The sequence below is a fragment of the Salmo salar genome, chromosome 11 (genome assembly GCF_965601325.2).
Source record: "Salmo salar chromosome 11, fSalSal1, whole genome shotgun sequence".
Taxonomy (NCBI): domain Eukaryota; kingdom Metazoa; phylum Chordata; class Actinopteri; order Salmoniformes; family Salmonidae; genus Salmo; species Salmo salar.
In genome coordinates, this window is record NC_138301.1 from 108,429,123 (window position 1) to 108,449,326 (window position 20,204).

General features: G+C 41.1%; 3 protein-coding genes and 1 long non-coding RNA gene across 4 annotated transcripts; 3 read left to right on the forward strand and 1 right to left on the reverse strand.

The window, feature by feature from the left end:
* The first annotated feature begins 258 nt into the window (after positions 1 to 258).
* abhd10a (abhydrolase domain containing 10, depalmitoylase a) lies at positions 259 to 3,063 on the forward strand. The gene is made up of 5 exons (XM_014129323.3): positions 259 to 425; positions 1,134 to 1,317; positions 1,429 to 1,540; positions 1,877 to 2,014; positions 2,308 to 3,063. Exons 1-5 carry the CDS (start codon positions 350 to 352, stop codon positions 2,647 to 2,649), a joined length of 852 nt encoding a protein of 283 aa, XP_013984798.1. The 5' UTR covers positions 259 to 349; the 3' UTR covers positions 2,650 to 3,063.
* Positions 3,064 to 6,068: 3,005 nt separating this feature from the next.
* Positions 6,069 to 6,823, forward strand: LOC106563604 (uncharacterized). Its single transcript, XR_001319294.3, has 2 exons — positions 6,069 to 6,156; positions 6,314 to 6,823. It is a non-coding gene; the product is annotated as an uncharacterized LOC106563604 (long non-coding RNA).
* Positions 6,824 to 7,217: 394 nt separating this feature from the next.
* tagln3a (transgelin 3a) lies at positions 7,218 to 10,390 on the forward strand. The gene is made up of 5 exons (XM_014129325.3): positions 7,218 to 7,404; positions 8,254 to 8,467; positions 9,062 to 9,236; positions 9,489 to 9,591; positions 9,861 to 10,390. The coding sequence occupies exons 2-5, from the start codon at positions 8,288 to 8,290 to the stop codon at positions 10,000 to 10,002; spliced, it is 600 nt and encodes a 199-aa protein (XP_013984800.1). The 5' UTR covers positions 7,218 to 7,404; positions 8,254 to 8,287; the 3' UTR covers positions 10,003 to 10,390.
* A 669-nt stretch (positions 10,391 to 11,059) lies between these two features.
* zgc:152816 (uncharacterized) lies at positions 11,060 to 20,204 on the reverse strand. The gene is made up of 21 exons (XM_014129324.3): positions 19,930 to 20,204; positions 17,622 to 18,161; positions 17,431 to 17,492; positions 17,246 to 17,287; positions 17,042 to 17,142; positions 16,892 to 16,935; positions 16,637 to 16,753; positions 16,385 to 16,510; positions 16,137 to 16,301; positions 15,773 to 15,897; positions 15,101 to 15,665; positions 13,881 to 13,974; positions 13,721 to 13,740; positions 13,459 to 13,587; positions 13,214 to 13,336; positions 12,937 to 13,065; positions 12,715 to 12,845; positions 12,338 to 12,461; positions 11,937 to 12,084; positions 11,690 to 11,811; positions 11,060 to 11,375 (listed from the first exon to the last, which is right to left on the reverse strand). The coding sequence occupies exons 2-21, from the start codon at positions 18,129 to 18,131 to the stop codon at positions 11,337 to 11,339; spliced, it is 2,916 nt and encodes a 971-aa protein (XP_013984799.1). The 5' UTR covers positions 18,132 to 18,161; positions 19,930 to 20,204; the 3' UTR covers positions 11,060 to 11,336.

A 20,204-nucleotide genomic window follows, 5' to 3' on the forward strand; every position in this document is an offset into this window, starting at 1 on the left:
GCAAGATTATTTAGCCATAAAATGAAGTGGGCAGAGAACAAATCCCTCTTCACATTATTTAAGATAGAATTTAAATATTATTTTGAAATTATCAGTAAATGTAAAAAAAACAAAAAGCAATACGGTCCATAAAACTTTTTGACAAATTAAAAATGTATTTTGATATGTAATACTGTTTGTTAGGTTTATGTACTCTTGTTTGTATATTTCTATATTTGTATTTGTTTTGTTCATCCAGCGCAGGGGTTGGTAGGACCCGGAACTGGAAGGCTGGCTGGCTAGCTAATCAGTCGGTGTCATTCAAATACACTAGCAAGTTCAATAAGGTTAGACTCTGATCAGAATACCGATGGCTTATACTCTACTAGGGCGTTTCTGCAGGGTTTTCCAATTAAATGTCCAAAGACAAGCTATTATGTTTTCGGGTGAGTACTAGCTAAAAGTGTTTAATTCATGTCCTGACTCGTACACTGAGTAATGCAGACTTCCATAAAAACAATAACGTCAGGGGGTGTGTCGCTACACCACAGTAGGAAATTAGCTAGCGAATTAACCAATAGCTAAATCCTTAACGAAAAACGTCTACTGGCTAGCTAACTAGACAGATTTTCAAACGAATGATCTTTCTACGAAATAATTGCTTCAAAAACAAAGTCGGTTAGTGTTAGCTACGTTAACATTAGTTAGATAACTAGCTAACGTTAACTAACGCTAGCCCAGCCAAGCAAAGCCAACGAGCCCAGCTAGCGAACTACAGTAGTTGGCTAATTTGATCAAAGCATGGCTTGGCTACATCGTCTTTAGCTGCACAACCCTAAATAGATAGCTAACTAGGTAGTTACGGGAAAGTACCCTGTTAATGCAAACCTGGAGATAACTCGCCAACAGTTATTTGTCAGTATTAGCTAACTAATGAGGGTTTACTAGTTTTAAGTAATATCTACATCTGTCAGAACAGAGCATGATTGGTCAGCGGTGTCGAACAAGAAACAAATCAAAATTGGAGCCACAGACAAAACCGTTGTAAATCACCCCTGCACCACATGGCTATCATTATAATCTCATGAAATCATGTATTACATGATTGACCTAGCTAATGGGTCGGGGAAGCATGTAATGTTTCTGTTTTACAGGAGTGAGACATAAGTCTACAGTGCATTATGCTACACGCCCAGACCAGCCGAAACTGGCTTATAGAAAAGTGAAGGGGAAGAGCCCAGGGGTAGTGTTCTTGCCAGGGTTTGCCTCAAACATGGGTGGGAAGAAAGCAGAAGCCCTTGAGGAGTTCTGCCAGTCACTAGGCCACTCTTACCTAAGGTAAGTTAGCTATAGTATTTTCAGTGATTAAAAAAAAATGGTCTTATGCATAAAATGGTCCTTCAATTAGTCTGGAAAACCAATCGTTGCAGATGTATGTGGTCTTTCCAGGTTTGACTATACAGGCTGTGGGTCTTCTGAAGGTGAAATAGTAGATGGCACTGTTGGCACTTGGAAGAGGGATGTTCTATATGTATTGGATGAGCTTGTGGAGGGGCCACAAGTAAGTAGTTCCTCTCTGTTTCTATGATGAGACGAATTCTAATCAGCCAGTGTAATCCAAAGTATTGTTAGCTGAAATAGACCTGCACAGACTCATGTATAATAGTGTATAACCATTCGGGATGGTAGTTGATGTACAACTGTTAGATTTCAGTGTGAATTGTCCACTGAGTTAATAGTAAACCTTTGGAGGATTTTAGGGTTAATATACCTCGACTTGGCCTGCAGTTGTATAATAAGCCTTTGGGTCTTCCGGCATGCGCAATTGACACTAGAGATATCAGTGCTGTCATTTAGAAGATAATGTCTAATCTAGCTAATTGTTCTGATGTTGCAGATTCTGGTTGGCACCAGTATGGGCGGCTGGCTGATGTGCCTGGCAGCTATAGCTCGTCCAGAAAGAACTGCGGCCATGGTTGGCATCTCTACAGCAGCTGACCACTTTGTAACTGTCTACAATACACTTCCTATTGAGGTGAGTCAGCATTCAGAATAAACCATCTTGAGTGTTCAATAACCTTAACAGGCTCTGTATACAGACCAATGCACATTTCCCCTAATGACATACTCTTGATTAAATGAGTCATATCAATACAGTGAAGGTGGTTCAAAGGAAAGGGACATGCGTTTAATCTTGAAATTGCAAGAACAACATTTGGATGGAATTACAATTGAAACAGCTTTACTAAGCACATTTTTAAATGGCTGCCATCTTAGATAATGACTTTACCCCCCAAATAAAATGGTATCATTTTGTTGTCATTGTAGGTGAGGAAGGAGATTGAAGAGAAGGGGCAGTGGGTGGTTCCTACCAAACACAATGAGGAGGGTTCCATCACTTTCACCACAGAGTTCCTGAAGGAGGCAGAGCAGCACTGCGTTCTGCAGAGCCCCATTCCAGTGACTTGCCCGGTGAGGCTCATCCACGGGATGAAGGACCAGGATGTGCCCTGGCACGTCTCCATGCAGCTAGCTGAGCGTGTGCTTAGCAACGACGTTGACGTCATCTTGCGCAAGCATGGCCAGCACCGCATGGCAGAAAAGGAGGACATCAAGCTCATAGTCTACACCATCGATGACCTCATAGACAAGCTGACCACGTTGGTTTGAGTGGCCAAATCAGGACAATGCTGTGGGTGACTCCTACCACCCCGACCCCAACTTTTCCGCACTCAGGCCGTTCGGTTCCCGATGCGTTACAGAATCGAAGGTGCTATTGTACCAAACACACACTGTGAAGAAAATTAACTCTTGTGTTTTCTCCCGGCTCTCTCCATGCCTTTTTATTAGGATTTGTATTTACCATTGCCATGACACTTTGTTCCCACGACTACCAAACGTATTGGGCCTGCTGTGAACAGTTCTGATTTATTCCCACAATGTGGTATGATAGTTATTCTGTTAAACCTTCAATGAGTAGGGATCACTCCTATTACAGTAGCCCATCAGGTACAGATGCATTATGTCCATTTGTGAGACATTTATTTTTTCCACTGTCAATTTTATTCAATCAAGTGTGATGTGCCTTTGTTATATTTATGCATGTGTTCTTAAAGACCAATAGGAGGCAGCAAATATCAGTACAGTATTTTAGGCACTTCACTATGCATTTGTATTATTATGAATCCCCATTAGCTGCTGCAGCTACTCTTCCTGATGTCCAGCAAACTGTTAAGGCAGTTATATAATATCAGTTATACTATGGCAGTTCTACTATGTAACATGTCTCCAGCAGAGGAAATGGGGGGTGGGGGGGGTGCTTGTCTGTGGAACGATCAGTTGAAAAAGGACTTTACTCAACTGTAATGTTTGATTCTAATGCTGACCTCCACGCGGTGCCCATTTTTTTTATGCTGTCTGTATTTGCTGTTTTGGTTCCATTGCTGACAGAACATATCTATGTTGATTTGTCCATGCCATTTAATTTTGCACACAAGGTCAGAACAGAATATTGACTGCATGACAACTCATGTAGAACTGAGCATTGTGTTATTAAAATGTATTTTAATGTTTTAGTAAACTATTATGGTGAGTGATTTTAGTGCAGTCCAGAATGATACCTTTTTATGTAATTTTAACTGTCACTCTGGGTAACTTTTCAATGTTGGCCCAGTTCATGTTGGTTTTGTTGCAAGTATTGCCCATTCCAAAATGACACAGATTTCAAATAATGATTGAACAGTTGCATAAGATGGCCTGATATGTGTGACTGGCCTAAGAAGCACAAGTAATTAGGTGAAAAGTGTTGCCGTCCGTGTAGGCAGCTCATGTTTTTAGTGTAGTCAACAGTCTGATTTAACTGGTTAAAATGCCATGTGTGGCTACTATGTCATACAGTGATGGTAAGCTGTCATTAGTGTAATGTGATCTCAGATATACTGCCTAGTACATTGTCAGCTAAAAGTGGTTAGGACTTGATGTCGTTGGTTTCCAACATGCACTACATGACCGACAGTATGTGGACACCTGGTCGTTGAACATCTCATTCCAAAATCATGGACATTAATATGAAGTTGGTCCCTCCCTTTGCTGCTACAACAGCCTCGAATCTTTTGGGAAGGCTTTCCACTAGATGTTGAAACATTGCTGCAGGGACTTGCTTCCATTCAGCCACAAGCATTAGTGCGGTCGGGCACTGATGTTAAGCGATTAGGCATGGCTCGCACAATCGACGGTCCAATTTATCCCAAAGTGTTCGATGGGGTTGAGGTCAGGGCTCTGTGCAGGCCAGTCAAGTTAATACACACCGATCTCGACAAACCATTTCTGTATGGACCTCACTTTGTGCACTGTCTTTGTCATGCTGAAACAGGAAGGGGCTTTCCCCAAACTGCCAGTTGTGAAGTGTGATTCATCACTCCAGAGAACGCTTTTCCACTGCTCCATAGTCCAATGGCGGCGAGCTTTACACCACTCCAGCCGACGCTTGGCATTGCGCACGATGATCTTAGGCTTGTGTGCGGCTGCTCGGCCATGGAAACCCATTTCACGAAGCTCCCGACGCACAGTTCTTCTGCTGATGTTGCTTCCACAGGCAGTTTGGAACTCGTTAATGAGTGTTGCAACCGAGGACAGATGATTTTTACACGCTTCAGCACTCGGCGGTCCCATTCTGTAAGCTTGTGTGGCCTACAAATTCGCAGCTGAGCCATTGTTGCTCCTAGACATTTCCACTTCACAATAACATCGCCTGCAGTTGACCGGGGCAGCTCTACCAGGGAAGAAATTTGAGAACTGACTTGTAAAGGTGGCTTCCTATGACGGTGCCACGTTGAAAGTCACAGCACTTCAGTAAGGCCATTCTACTGCCAACGTTTGTTTATGGAGATTGCATGGCTGTGTGCTCGATTTTTATGCACCTGTCTGCAACGGTTGTGGCTGAAATAGCTGAATCCACAAATTTGAAGTGGTGTCCTCATACACTATATATACAAAAGTATCACAACCTCTATCCGGAATGTTTCATCTTGTGAACTAAGTTTGTTTTCGACATGTTCTATATCACAGGTAAATGTTTCTAGGTGATAGTACTATGTCGCAGAATTGATGGGCTAGCTCACTGTACAGTGATGCTAAGCATGCATCTGAAGCTGACGCCGATAAGCAAAGTACCAGAACTAATGGATGAACATTTTAGGATGGGCCTAACACATTCGTTTGCACATTTTCACTTGTTTATTTCTCTCATACTGTACATCAGATAGGCCTCTTTTTTTTCTTTTTTTTAAATGAGCCATTTCCCCATTTCCAAACATGCATCAAGTGTCTTGTTTCTGATAATATATTATACATACACACACACTGCTTTCCTTAATAAAAGCTCAATGTTGACCAATTTCAGACTGAGATATGCTTGTCCTTTACAGTAAATAAACCTGAATATTTGTTAAGTCGGAGTGGAAACCAAGTTGGTGTACAGGGTCTCTACTATGTGATCCTCAGTGCTAGACTTGTTTTTAAGAGCTTGAAAGCACCAGCCCAGTCAGACGACTTTGTGTGAAAGGCCTATTTTTATCTCAGAGCTCTGGCACAGAAACAGGTTGATAACTTGCAAGCTTGCTAGTATTCATTCCTTAGGGCTTTCTGCATTCCCTGTGAAAGAGAATTCTGTTCCCTTCACATCCGTTTGTGAGATTCCAGCCCAGAGACTCTCTCACATGCCACAGAGCAACAGTTCACGTCTCCAGCTTCAGGTAAATCTAACTTATTTCTGCTACCTTTTCCAGAACTCCCTTAAATACCTTTAACAGGTTGATGGTTGAAAGCTATGAGATGTTGCAGCAGTGGTATATTTTTCCAGATGCATAATCAAGCTGTCTGATTTATTAAGGTTTGTGAGGCAACGTAGGCATATTATGTTAGTGTCATATATTGACAAAAAACATTTTGTTTTGGTCGTTTACACAACTGGATTAAGATTTTCTTTTTTTCAGGTCAGAAGCAATCGCAAAATAAAATGTTTTATCAATTACTAAACAGAAATGTGCAATACCAATACCGTTTTTTTCTGCTTCATTCCTAAAGGAAGAGGAAGCTAAGTGATTCATCAGACTGATGAGATCATTAGGATACTGGGATCCCAACCAGAACCAGTAGGCTTACACTGTTCAAGAACAGGTGCCTCCACATCTACCATTGTATTGTGTGTATGGATTTATATTGTATTATGTGAATGGATTTTGTATTGCCTTTGACCAGTCCAAGCTTTCCACCTGTGTAAATATGTATGGGTGTTTGTTTGCAATGCCATGATATATTGCTCTCTCTACCCAAGGCCAATGAGCACTGGACACAACTCTGAAAAGATGCCAAGTATTACATGGATATGGGACACCTGATGTTCGACCACTCTATGGCTACTTAAGTCGCCCATAGATAACCGTAACGACACCCAAAACATATTTAGAACACGCCTTACAAATTCATATAATGTGTAACTCTGCTGTTGGCATGCGTTTTTAAATAGTCAGATTGCATTTATGTCTTCTAGGGAAAACTACAGGCTCTTCTTTATGGAGATGCTGGGTAATGCTTGTACTCACCTTGATAGGTGGACAGTGACCGATGGTCAGTAGATGTGTTGTGGAGATGCTGAGCAGGCACAGTGTTATGGACAGTAGCATCACCTCGGTGAGGGTGGATGAATACAATCACTGCGCTAAATGTGCTTTCTCTACAGCGCTGTCCTTGACGTAAGAGCGTGTAGCTTGCAGAATGCATTTACTGTATGTTGCCTATTATCCTGTTTATTCTGTAAAAATAAACATTTGAAAGGAAAATGCAATTTTTTCGTATGTATGTTTAGTTTCTGCATAGACGTTTTTCATATAGCATAAGCTACTGTATTTCTGTGACATGCATTTAAGTAAGTATATGAATATAAACTATTTTATAGGAATTATAGACATGTGGTTTCGTCGAGATGAAGGAAAATATGCCTTGATTTGAATGACTTTTGAATTAAACAGTATCTTAAATAATCCATCCTTTCTATGCCTGTGATATGTGGTTGTCATTGATGGCCTACATTATATTAATGAAATAATTGGAATGAACTGCCTGCCAGTAAATTATTGAAGGGTAATGTAGTCCTAAAACCATTCCTGCACATTTTCACTGGATGTTGTGACGTTTCTCCGGTTTGGCCATGAATTCATTTCTTAAATCCCCTGTCAGAGGCGCTGAGGCATCACTTAACTCGCGTGGCTCTGAAAGCTGTGGCGAGTCGGAGAACGGTTGCTGAGTAGGGATGCTGAGCTTGGTACTGCACCCCTCAAAGATGTACAGTTTGAACAGCATGTGACTGCAGAGCGGGACTAACGACCAGGAACGGAGCGAAGCGGACCATACATTCATTTAAAATTAGTAAGTAAACGAATGAAATGGAAAAATAATGTGCTGAGACGAATGACATTCCGAATGGGCCTAGATGTATTGCGCACGCTATAGTAAATTGATCAATTTTGCTTGCACTTGCAGTATTTTCCCGTGGCGGGAGTGTATCCAGACCGTTTTGCCAAAGTTATTTCCATAGCTCGAATGTCCGAGAGGAACTTTATTTTTGGGGGGATGCATTTGCCTTTTGCCTATCTATGCAAGTGCATTATGGCGTTTCATAAATCCAGCCTTGGATATGCTCTCCAGTGGCGAGGGACACCGCGCGCATCACGGGACCACTACGTATATTACATTTCTATCATATTTTCCTCGAATTTGTTTTCGAGAGAAGTATCACTCACACGGTTAAATTATACATTTCTCAATGTGAAACTAGAGGTGTCCGAATATGACGAAAATTGCTGAACTTTACAACTACGTTATCTGCATCTCCTTGAAGTCAGAGGCTCACGCATGCCCGCATCTAGCTATATATAGCCTACATATGACATCAGAAATGAAAGCGCAGGGCGGGATTCTGTCTGAGCTGCATAGAGTACATTATTTATGAATACAAAGAATACACAGAGAGCAGTGAAATTTACACAGGCAGCCCAATTCTGATATTTTACCCAATTGTTGGCAAAGGAGCTGATCTGATTGGTCAACAGACCAATTAGTGGGAAAAAAAGATCAGAATTGGTCTGTGTGTAAACACAGCCATAGTGTATGGTTCCAGCAGGGCCTACACATCTGACACATCCTCAAACTAGATGGCAGTTCAATTATTATGTATTGGCCCACAATAATTGATTAAATTGAACCCTTTCCTTGCAGTCCCTCCGTTGGAAGGTCTCCAACTCTGGCAGCCATGGCTAACAGAGGACCCAGCTACGGACTGAGTAGGGAGGTTCAGGAGAAGATAGACCAGAAGTATACTCTGGACCTGGAGGCCAGACTGGTGGACTGGATCATCTTGCAGGTTGGGGGGAACATAGAGCGACCAGAGCCTGGGAGACTGAACTTCCAGAGCTGGCTCAAAGATGGAACAGTGAGTCTCTGAGCCAAACTCTGGTTGACTTAGGGCAGCAGGTAGCCTAGAGAGGAAGGCACATAGCGCTAATTGCTCCTGCAAGTCACTATGGATAAAAGTGTCTGCTAAAGGACTAAAATGTAAACATAACCTCATGCCTTTACTGTATTCTAAACCTAACTCTTAAAGATGCAGTCCGGGATCTTTTTCACAACAAATTTGTTACATATTGTATGAATTGGATTTGTAACATATCATACAAACTGCAACAAAAAAACATTTATTTTTTTTACTTTTGGGGGGGAGGATGTAACATATCATATGAAATGGATGACGTAGTTCAGAAAAGACGGAGACCCATTTTGACTCATGAGCACCACTTTCAAAACTACTGGCTGAAATTATACAGAAATTATGGAGCAACACTTTAAAACACACATATACAGATAATCTCAGACTCTAATCCACCATGGTCATAATGTGCCATATTTGATAGCCTTAGGTATTATGGGGTTTCTCCTCCAAGCAACCAACCACTGCCACCCCTGATGAGGCTGGGTGGATGTAGGCCAGTTGTAGCCTGTCATTACAACATTTCATATCTCGTTACAGATTCTTTGTAGGCTCATTAACAGCCTATATCCCCCTGGTCAAGAGCCCATAAAGAAGATCCCAGAGACAAAAATGGTCTTCAAGCAGATGGAAAAGATCTCCCAGTTCCTGCATGCAGCTGAAGCTTATGGGCTGATCACCGGGGACCTTTTCCAGACTGTGGACCTGTGGGAAGGTACAGCTCTCCTAGTACAGTGGTGATTTCTCTCCAGCATAAACTCACATGCAGCAAACTGTTAGTTGTTATGATAGATAACTTCAGGTATGTAAATATATCGGTTCAATATAATATAACTTTCTGGAATGGATTACTTTGTCAAATCATACATTTTCTTCTACAAAAACAAATGTGCATTATAACCAATGAGGACCTACTAAAGCCAAATATGATATTGAAATATCTGTCTGGTATTTTGCGTGACAACAGGGAAGGATATGGCTGCCGTGCAAAGGACCTTGTCGGCTCTAGGCAGTATGGCACTCACAAAGGATGATGGTCAATATCGTGGTGAACCTGATTGGTTTCATAAGTAAGAAACGAATCAACTAATCATGTTTGTAATGAGTTCTACAAAACAGCAAAAATAATTTGTCAATTTCTTTATTACATACCACTCTAAAATTAACTTTTTACAATGAGTCGCATTACCTAACCCCCACTCTCTCTCATCTGTTTGTTTATGCGTCTATGTTATTACTGTAGGTGTAGGCCTTCCTATCTGACATAAATTTGATCTCTCTTGTACAAACATCTATCACTACAGGTAATTGACCAGTTGTGTCTCTCCTGTGCTTTCAGGAAAGCTCAGGGAAACCGGCGGGAGTTTTCTGAGGAGCAGCTGCGTCAAGGCCGTAGTCTGATTGGCATGCAGATGGGCGGCAACTCAGGGGCGTCTCAGTCTGGCATGACAGGGTATGGCATGCCACGCCAGATAATGTAAAAATGTCACTTGGCTCCCCTATAGGGATCCAAAGTTGCTATCTCATTAGCTCAGGGGCAGCGTGAAGTTTCCCTGATGATCTCTCTAAAGGGGTCCTAGATGTCACTTCATATAGGAAATCTGAGCGCTCTAACAGGGCATTACATACATCCTTCAAAAAAACCTTTTATGCGCTCACAGTGGCTCTACAGCTGCATTTACACAGGCAGCCCAATTCTGATATTTTTTCCACTAATTGGTATTTTTACCAATCACAGATCTTTTTCCCCGAGGTGATCCAATTGGTCAAAAAACCAATTAGTGGGGGAAAGTAAGATCAGAATTGGGCTGCCTGTGTAAACAGCCTTCACTCAGTTACATGGTCAGGTGTGTCATTTCGATCAGTGTGGATATGTTGTCTGTGCATCAGACTGGTGTTCCAAGGTTTCTGTCAACACAGTTGTGACACGACAGCATGGAACTGTGCCATTGTCCAAGAAGACATTTTTGGTTATTTAGAAAAGTCATTGTAATGATAGTCACAATGGTATTACATTACAGTATTCTTTATTCAGGTAATTTACAGCACGACTAGTCTTATTTTTTACCACAGTGTGGAATGTGAATGCTATACGGCAATTATCTTTCACATAACTTTGTTGCATGCTAATGTTCAGTATTGAATGTTTTTTTCTGGTTTAATTTATATTACTTAATGTACACAGATGTATGAGTACTGTGTGAAATGTATCATGTTATGGAATATATTTACAGAATTTTCCCCCAATTGGTTTAAAAATCATCTAGGCCTGTATGGATTAAATCCTTCATGATGGTTTGGACTGAACAATCTCCCCCATTTGTCCTTTCCTCAAGCGAATGGCTGCTCCTTGCGACAGGATAGGTGAATCTTAGCCAGCTCTGCTGTCACAGTCAAGCACCAGATGGTTCTTTGCTCTCTGGGTTATGTCAATTCTGTAGTTCCAGCCAATCCTGTGCACATGTCCTAGTCATTGATGACAGTTAACCATTGAAAAACATTAACCATAGACCTGTCAAATAAGGTTCAGAGTAAATGTTAGCCATAACAGAAGTGACAAATTTAATTCCAGAAGTCAAAGAATACATCAAGCAAACATTTTTGTTTATTCAATAAGAGGAAACTATATCCAGGTACTATTATTAACCACATAATGGGACTACATTTTGTAATAGGCTGCATTAATTCATTTCAAATGGATAACAATGCTGTCAACAGTAACAGAAAATACTGGAATGTTAAAACTGGACAGAAACGTTTATACTAAAAACGGCCAATCTTCCTCTGGGAAGACTACAGGTGGACAGCAACCCTCTCAATCAGCTAAGGGCTGTTTATCTTCATCCATCTTTCTCTGAAAAGAAAATCAGTGGGATATTCAAATGGGGGTATTAACTCAATACCAAGAACACCAGCTACAACAGATCCCCTAAAAAGTCTCATATCTTTCCATTTGGTCAAGATTCCACAAGCAAAGGTAAAACTCGCTTGAATCAACAAGGTTTCCCTATGAAGGTGATGATTATTCAAGATATTTATTGTTAAGAACTAACATTTGACAGTGAAACCTGAAGAATGTATTGTGGGCTCCAAGGTCAACTACATTTTCTTACCAATACACCACAAAGTAAGGATTCATAAGAATGACTTGTTATAGTTGAAAATTACCTTCAGGTTTAGGTAATGTTCCTCACTGCTACAGTGGACTGATTTGGCTGTTTTCTCATTGGTGTAGAAGATGTTGCACAGCTTGCAGAAGAATCCGGTCCTTGGCACCAGATAGTCTAACCCTGCAAATAAAAGGACAGAAAGAAACTTCACTTGTTTTTGTCCTCCCTGATATCCCCATCACCCCTGATAATAAAAAAAAGACAGCCAAACTTAAACAGAAGTCAGTATCTCTCAAGTCTCTTACCAACAGGGTTGTCAGGTTGATAAGGACCCAGAGGCTCCTGCTGCTTCTTCTTCTCCTCTCCCTCTGGGACAGCTTCCACACCACTGGTCTCCTCACGCTCAGGGTCCACACAGACCCCCTCACTATCAGACACAGGGCTCTGGACATCCTGGCCATACAAACACAATCATGTCTATCACACATTCATTCTATTCAGCCTGAGATTGCGAGACGAACACCAATAAATAATTTCACTATTCTCTGTGAAGCGTATTAACTGATTACATCTTGACTAACTGGGTAACTATAAAAGTATTGTTCACAGAACTGCCTAAATACATAAATATTTCAGCAAGCATTTCACTAAACAAGGTAATCTCTCACCTCATTTAAATTGGGGAAACAAAAATTTAGCAAATAACCTTCTCTTTCACCACTGGAGAGTGGCTTTTGGCTGACTGGCCATTAGTCTCATCTCCATGGCGATCTCTTGTTCTTCTGTTGTTCTGACTGGCCAACCACAGCTCATACTTGACTGGAGGCTTCCTGTATCCAGAGAGCAGAATACAATGTCAACCCAGTACTAGAACTCATACAGTCCAGTTTAACCATATAACACAATATTATTTTATCTGAGATTGATATCAATTGGAAGAATGAAGTAATCAACTGAACCAGCAGTGGACATTGGCTGGATAGGATATCAGCATACTTCAAATTCAACTTTAACTAATTTCCATCATCTACTCTGCTGCACACTTCCACTGTATATTCTTAGGGGTTATTGAAAATTGCTTACCAGGATATCAGTGAGTCTCCCTTTTTGCACAAACTGACCCTTATCAGGGTGCCGTAAAATCTGGGAGGACGTTGGAAGCACTTCTTCACCATTTTCTGAGCGGCTTCCACACTCTCAAACTGGATATAACACTGGAGAGGTGAAAGAAGAAAAAAGTGATTCCTTTACCAATAGAAAAACACATGAAGCCCTCCCTAAAAAAATGGGCTGGTGAAACCGTACCTTTCTATGAACCCAGTTCAAATGATAGCCAGTGATTTTCCCAAAAGGTTGGGCAAGCCGTAACAGAGAGACGTCCGAGTACTTCTGCCGTGGAAGCAAACAAATGTAGATGGATCTCCCACTGGGACTCTACAGTGACAGAAACAAAGTCACATTACACATAATACTCATCTTTGTGTTACAAATATTGACTATATGCTAGGTGTGTAGTTTAGCTTATTACAATTCATTCATCAAATGCATAACGTGTAAAGCATAGGTACTGCACCAAACCAACCTCCAACTTTTTCTGTGAATAGCACATTCTAATATCGACAGGTTTCCCCAACAACTGTCCTTTGCCTTTGTAGAATTTCACCATCTTATGCGCTTCATCGGTAGTATCAAGCTCTATCCATCCCTGCAAATATAGAAAAAGCACAACGGCATACAAACTATGATAACATTATTTCCATCCCATAAACAAACTAGACAACTGATCCCCAAATAACATAGGGGCAAGTAACATAATAATGAACCTACCTCCTGTCTGAAGAAGGATATGGTACGGTTTACAACTTTCACGTTTGCTCGCTCTGCCAGTTTCAAGATGGCCACCTCTACATCTCTATAGCCCTTTCTGATTGGGCTAATATGGACAACTTTTCCATCCTGTAGAAAACAGTTTTACTGAGTAACCCACTAGCAATAATGTTGGATAAAACAAGTTCTACACTTTTGACACATTCCAACTACACGTTTCTAAATGAACCATGTAGTCTAGTGAACCATGTAAAATACCAACCCATGAAGAATCCTTTGACTCTGTAAATAAAAAGAAAAGTAATTTGTATAAATTATGATCTGCAGATTTTCTTTAATTTGTTATCCACACGGGCAGAACAACAGTAATAATTATGTCCTTTGCTGCCAAGTAAGAATGTTTTTCATCATTCATTGCTTACCCATTGATGCATCCTCTCCAGTATCGTTGTCGAGTTCATCCAATGTAACAAAATCATCCATGTTATCAGGGAAATCCATGTCATCCATATCGTCCTGTTGGAATAAGTACAGAACATCAATAAGTTAAAGAATTAAGAGTGTTTCAAGTTCCAAAGTGCTGCAACAGAACCACATCGAATCTCATGACAAATATTTGTGAGGTTGTTATGGGAAACTGTCAAAAGCTGCTCAAACACTGAAGATATAAGTATGCAAAACTGTATTCAATGGTCTTGAACTATGATGAAGATCCATGTCTCTTAAAGCTAGGACGTGAATCCTGTGGCTGCACTATAACAAAACGATAGACAGCTTCAATCGTATTAAAACATGTTGGTCAGATCAACATGTTGATCAAAGCAGTTAAGGCTGAACAGCTACTCATCCATACATCTAAAATGTCTGGCTGACTGGCTGTGCTTCAACACTGTGCCACTTGAACTCAGTCCTACTATGGGAGCTTTCATTTTTTAATGAAATGTATGCATTCACTACTGTAAGTCGCTCTGGATAAGAGCGTCTGCTAAATGACTAAAATGTAAATGTAAATGTAAGCACCTGTTCTGGATTACTACTGACAGGCTGTGTTTTCTAGAGCTTGTACAGAGATGATTCAATCACCTTTAATATTCAACTATGGAAAGTAAAGAGAAACCCTTCAGAGCTGATCTCCATCATTTAACTGATGGAATGAATAAAACATGAGCATGTCATTAAGCCTACATAGAGATAAGCCATGTCATTAAGCCTACATAGAGATAAGCCATGTCATTAAGCCTAGATACATTGCATGTTATGCTACCAAGCAAACTCAGTATTCCAACAATCCATGACTGAAACCGGGCATTGCCGACATGAGTCACAGAAAACATCGACTTTTTGTCTGCGTTGACGAGGTTCAATCTGAGCTTCAATCACAAGTGTCAGATCGATTTGATTTGCCACTGAAACCATTCCAGTGGTTCTACGCATAAGATGCCCACATCTGTTTCAACTGATCAATGGAGGATCTCAACCAAACTACATTCACTGGAATGCACCCAGAACTTCAACCAAGCTGCTTTAAGAACCCATTGCTGGGAACCAACATCTTGTTTACTCGACAAAAACGTATTTTCAATTCTGCGAACAATGCCTTTGTTGGTTCAGGTCACACATATGAATGACAATAATTCCTTACACCATGTTCATGAAAGCTCTCCTGTTCCATCATGTCCTCCATTGAGACGTCAGCATCACACAGAGCTGGATCATCAGCAGCCTTTAGGTCAGAATCCTCCAAGGTATTGTCTGCCAACAATTCTGTGCTTTCAGGTTCCCCCTTATCTTTAGAGTCAGCCACCAGAGAGGCACTTTTGGAAGGAGCAGAGTCGTTAGTATCAACACCAGCTCCAAAATTATCTAACAAGCTTTGGTCATCTTCAACCTGGACGCTCTCTTTGTCTGGATCTTTGTTTTCCAAATCAATGTCCTCCCCCTTTCTCTCATTCTTGACCACCTCCTCTTCGATCTTTTCCTTGATCTCCTCGTCCTTGATGTCCTGCTTTACCTCTTCCTTAACCTCCTCTGAGGAGCTTTGTTGACCTTTTCCTTGTTCCACCACTTTCTCAGCAGGTTGTTTGCCTGTACTGGGTCCCTCTTTGTTTGTGGAGTTTGAGTTCTTGCTGGTCTCCTCGCTCTTCTGTCTGCTGCTTTGGCTTTTACTGGAATCTGCTCTTCTGGATGTGGTGGAGTCAGGACTTTCTCTACAAGGCAAAAACCATTGAGGTAAACTTCCCTGACACAAACTTCCCGACGAGGCCCACAGGAAAATTGGTCTGGCCGCCATTGCCCCAGGTGGACTCTTACTTACCTCAGACGCTTCAGTGATGATGACAAGCTGACTTTGACAGTCTTTCCATTGATCTTGAGGGGGTTGGAGTGGTAGTACTTCACCATAATGTCAGCATCCTTCCAATCTACCATCTCAATCAGGGCCTGCAGATGGATACGGAAGAACGTGTAAGAGAAAGCTAGAGGTGGTGGTTAAAAATGGAGGTGTGTGTTGATTGATCTACTCCAGTCATACAATTCCATGCTATTCTGAATTTAAAATAGATACACTGCATTGTTCCATTGTTTTAATAATGTTTTTCTATTTGAAAGAGATATTTTGAAGATTTGATTGATCACAAGCAATATGGAATTGATTCAATTCCATATTGCTCAAACCTTACCTGATCACTTAAAAATGACGAATGTCGCACATCCCCAAACATCTTGGCAAGATCGAGAATCTCAGATTCTCTTTCTTTCCCAGGAGATACACGGGAAAAACAAACTACTGTATTGCTAACTTGTTTGTTGGGGCGTTTTCCTGGTGGTTCATCCGACCTTGGCGTCTAAAGGAAAAAACAAGCTCATGCTGGGATATCTGTGATTAAGAACACAGAATCTCAAACTTTTAAGAGGCAGGTGCACTTACATAAATACTGCACACTACAGGTGACAGGTACAGAGTCAAACCATTTCCCTTCACAATAGCTTTGCTTTCACTGTAGTGATCCACCATATTGACTGCCTCTTTGTGGGAACTCAACTCCACAAAGCCCTGGAACAAAAAAAACAGTGAATCCGCCAATAGACAAACTACAAAACATAAAATGTTATTAAAAAAGAGAGAACGTTAAGAGTTGAGTGTTTAAACTTGAGGCTCTTATCAATTTGTGTAACTTACCTTGCAGGGGAACACCAGATGTTTTACAACTGTGCCGAATGGCTTAGCCAAAGTCACCAAGTCTTCAACAGCAACAGACCCACGGGGATATTTAGCGACCACCACCTTTGTGCCAGCCTGATGCAAAAGATAAGATCACACATTCAAGCATGCATTTTATTTAACATGTAGATTTAAGCAAATAAACTACATTACAAGTGAATGGAAAAAATGCTCTATTTATTAGACAACACAATGACACAGAAGGGGCATTACCTTGGGCTTCAAATGGTGTCTTTCTGGTGCAGACCAGACTTCACCTAAAGATGAAAACATGAAAAAAGATTACATTTTCAAGTGGTTTGCCATTGGGCCTTATTTGGTCTGGATCAAACTTGACATTAGGACAGGATGTGAAGTTATCACCTCCTACGCGGTCTGAGCTATGTTGTCTCTTGTAAGGCATAGCAGGACGTGGCGCTCTTCTGGGTGGTGAATTAGCATCTCTACTTGGGATGGAAATTGGTCTGGAAGATAACATAAACAGTGCTAAGTAAGAACAGGATGGCTAATTGTTTTACATCATGACATGCTTGTTTTCACCATGAAGCTTTATTTCATGACCCTCACATTTTCTTCCCTTGGACATCTTGTTTTTCCCAATCTGGATATCTGTAAAAAAAAAAGAGTAAAATAAAGACACAAACAAATCAAATTTGAATAAAACCAGGTAATAGGAAATACCTCTGCTGATTGATTTTGTGATCTGCATCAGTTTATTTTCTAAATGTTTTACTTTGCATTGAAACACTTACAGACGCAAGAGTTCTCGACAGCCCTCTGCATGCCGTAATCCATTGAGATGATCCTTCCATTGCTGTGAAAAAAAGCAAACCCAGATTAAGCAAAAATGTATGTCATTATGAAAGGTTGAGTGTTCTGATTAAAAGCATATACTTGTAGACACACTCCAACAGCAAGAGTATTGAAATATAACAAAGCATACCTTAGTAGAATTCAACATACAGAAGCATAGCGAGCATGTGTGTGGGTAAATATTGGGCATAACTCCTTGAAAATCTTCCACTTGATAGGAAGACGGTTGGCTGTCCGATGTTTTTTCCATTGAGGGCCTAGTGTGGTGGGAATCTTTTCTTGCCTCGGCCTTCTCTGGTCGCACCTCCACTTTCTTATAGTCAGTGTCACTATGGCTGCTTGACCGGCAACGGACTGCAGGGGGACTGTCCCGTCTGCCACGGTCTTTAACATCTGTACCCTCTTCCTGTCCGTCTCTCTTTGGGGAGGGCTCACCCTGCTCCTCTTGCTTGGCTCGATTGGCCTTCAATTGCATTATCAGATAAGGCAGTGTCTCCACACTGATCTCGTTCTCTGGAATCTTGGCCAAAGCATCCACGTCTTCTGGAGAGAGCCCCAGAGTGGCATATAAATTCATAGCGCTCAACGCTCCATCACCAGATCCTTTACGTGCAGAACTTTGACCCTCACTGCCCTCCATCCTCAAATTTCCAGGGCACAGAAGTGTATTCTGAAATGGGGGAATAGTTTGTATTCAGTCATTTCAACAGATGGCTAAAGTAAGAGTGTAACTGTGACGACTGTGGGCGGAGTGCACTTCCGACTACATCAAGTCACGGTCAGCCGATACAAGGAAACAGGTTGTATTTGACTAAAGTTTTATTAAAAAGTATGGATTTCAGTAGCAGACTAAACTACACGATTTAAGATGAAGTTGAGCGGTGAAGTTAAATCCGCTTCGTGTTTTGTTTCCTTGCCACGATATATCAATATTTTTATCATCCCGGCTCCAACAATTGCGATTTTCAGCGCCGAATGAATAACCCACATTTAGACAAATGTGGACTATTCTTTGGGTGCTGAAATACGCCGTTTTTAGAGCCGGGAGGATAAAAATATTGATATATCGTGGCAAGGAAACAAAACACGAAGCGGATTTAACTTCTTTAGGAAAACAGCCATAATGTTGAAAACAAACATGCTGTCATCCAGTCACAAGTATTTATTTTCCAAGCTATAGCACACCATCATTTACATACAGCAGGTTTTTTAAGGTCCAAAGAGTTTGGTCTGCCTGCTTCATGTTATCATTTTTGCCATGGAAAAAATATTGTGATACTGGTATCATCCCGGCGTAGTAGTTTTTTTATAAAAACGTCATAACTCCATCATCCTAAATCGTGGAGTTGAGGGGGGGTTGGCAGGGGTTACATAACTCATTTTTGCAATCTTTCTTTTTTTTTTTTACATCCATTATTAGACAGTGGCAACAATGATGATTATGAACATGGTCTTTTGCCTGCTAATGCCTGCAATGCAGTGAAGAAAACGATATGACACCAATAACGTCTAATGTAACTGGACCCTCTAACAGTACAACTGGCCCCAGCTTGGCCCCCCCAGTTGAAATGGTCTAGAACCGCCACTGGAACCAGGTAGAAATCAGTTGGATCTCTCAACTCATGGGTTGAAAAAGCACGTGATCAAACGAAGGACGCCATTGATGACGTTCTTCTGATAAAGTGATACACTCGCATAGGCACACTACTTCGCGATTTCGACGCATGCCTAGCCGACGGAGCACCGGTATCAAACGTAACTAAGCACACTGCAAAGGTTTAAGTGTTACAATTATCGATTCGATGTAGTCGGAAGTTCAGTCCGCAAAGTAGTCTCCGTTCAACTCCAATGATTTCACGTACATCGTGGAGTTAAGAAAAAGCTCGGATAGTTGCTGGTTGGGTAAAAAGTATAGGCCCAAGTTGAGACTCCCTAGCACTGACTGCCTACCATCTTCAATTCATTCCATGGTTAGCTTGATAGTCTTCATTTGCTATGAGCAATTTGATGTCCCTTGCTGAAAAAAATACGTTTCCCAGAATATTGTTGCAAGCTAGATAAATACATTATCAATGGTGGAGAGGCCTTCAACACAAGAACTTTGTTGTTAACGTTAGCTACGCATCTTTAACTCTGTAAAACGAAGCTCAATATCGTCTTACACCCCCCCCCCCCCCCCCGATAAAAATATTAGATATCAACCAAGCGCCACGTTTATTAGCTATGTTACTGTATTGTTAGTTACTAACTCGCGCTGGTGTTACCAAGCTTAGCAAGCTGCACGAAGCACTTGGGAATGCGGCCCGCTAGCATGCAAGAAGTAGCTTACCAAAGCTTTCTAGCAAATTAAGCAATATCAGAATTTTTTTGGTCTGAATGTTTGAGCATGAAGATCAACTACTACATTGAATTCAAATTGTGATTGCTGTAAAACATACCTTTAAAGAAGTCCCCTTTCAGGTATTTCGTAAAATGTTCTAGCTAGTGGCTACAGCACAGTTTAAGTCCTATAACGTTACAGTCTGGCTAATCGTTTTTTCCTGCACCACAAAGTGTGCAGGACGGTAAGCAAACGTTTTCATTGGTCAGTTTAGGATGTATGTCAACGGAGAACTTCCGCTCTGTCGTTTGGAAGGCAGAGCGGAATATTTGGTCTCAAGTCAGACTCACTATTCAGAAACACAGACCAATATTATTATTACCTTCATTCAGG

Bases quoted from the DNA above. Each gene is read 5' to 3' on its own strand.
- zgc:152816 (XM_014129324.3), bottom strand. From the start codon at position 18,131: ATGGAGGGCAGTGAGGGTCAAAGTTCTGCACGTAAAGGATCTGGTGAT. The intron at 15,666-15,772 runs GTAAGTAAGAGT...TTTGCCTTGTAG, and splicing joins TCATCACTGAAGCGTCTGAG to AGAAAGTCCTGACTCCACCA. The intron at 13,975-15,100 runs GTAAGGAATTAT...TTATTCCAACAG, and splicing joins AGAGCTTTCATGAACATGGT to GACGATATGGATGACATGGA.
- tagln3a (XM_014129325.3), top strand. From the start codon at position 8,288: ATGGCTAACAGAGGACCCAGCTACGGACTGAGTAGGGAGGTTCAGGAG. The intron at 8,468-9,061 runs GTGAGTCTCTGA...ATCTCGTTACAG, and splicing joins GCTGGCTCAAAGATGGAACA to ATTCTTTGTAGGCTCATTAA. The intron at 9,592-9,860 runs GTAAGAAACGAA...CTGTGCTTTCAG, and splicing joins GAACCTGATTGGTTTCATAA to GAAAGCTCAGGGAAACCGGC.
- abhd10a (XM_014129323.3), top strand. From the start codon at position 350: ATGGCTTATACTCTACTAGGGCGTTTCTGCAGGGTTTTCCAATTAAAT. The intron at 1,318-1,428 runs GTAAGTTAGCTA...TGGTCTTTCCAG, and splicing joins CTAGGCCACTCTTACCTAAG to GTTTGACTATACAGGCTGTG. The intron at 2,015-2,307 runs GTGAGTCAGCAT...TTGTCATTGTAG, and splicing joins ACAATACACTTCCTATTGAG to GTGAGGAAGGAGATTGAAGA.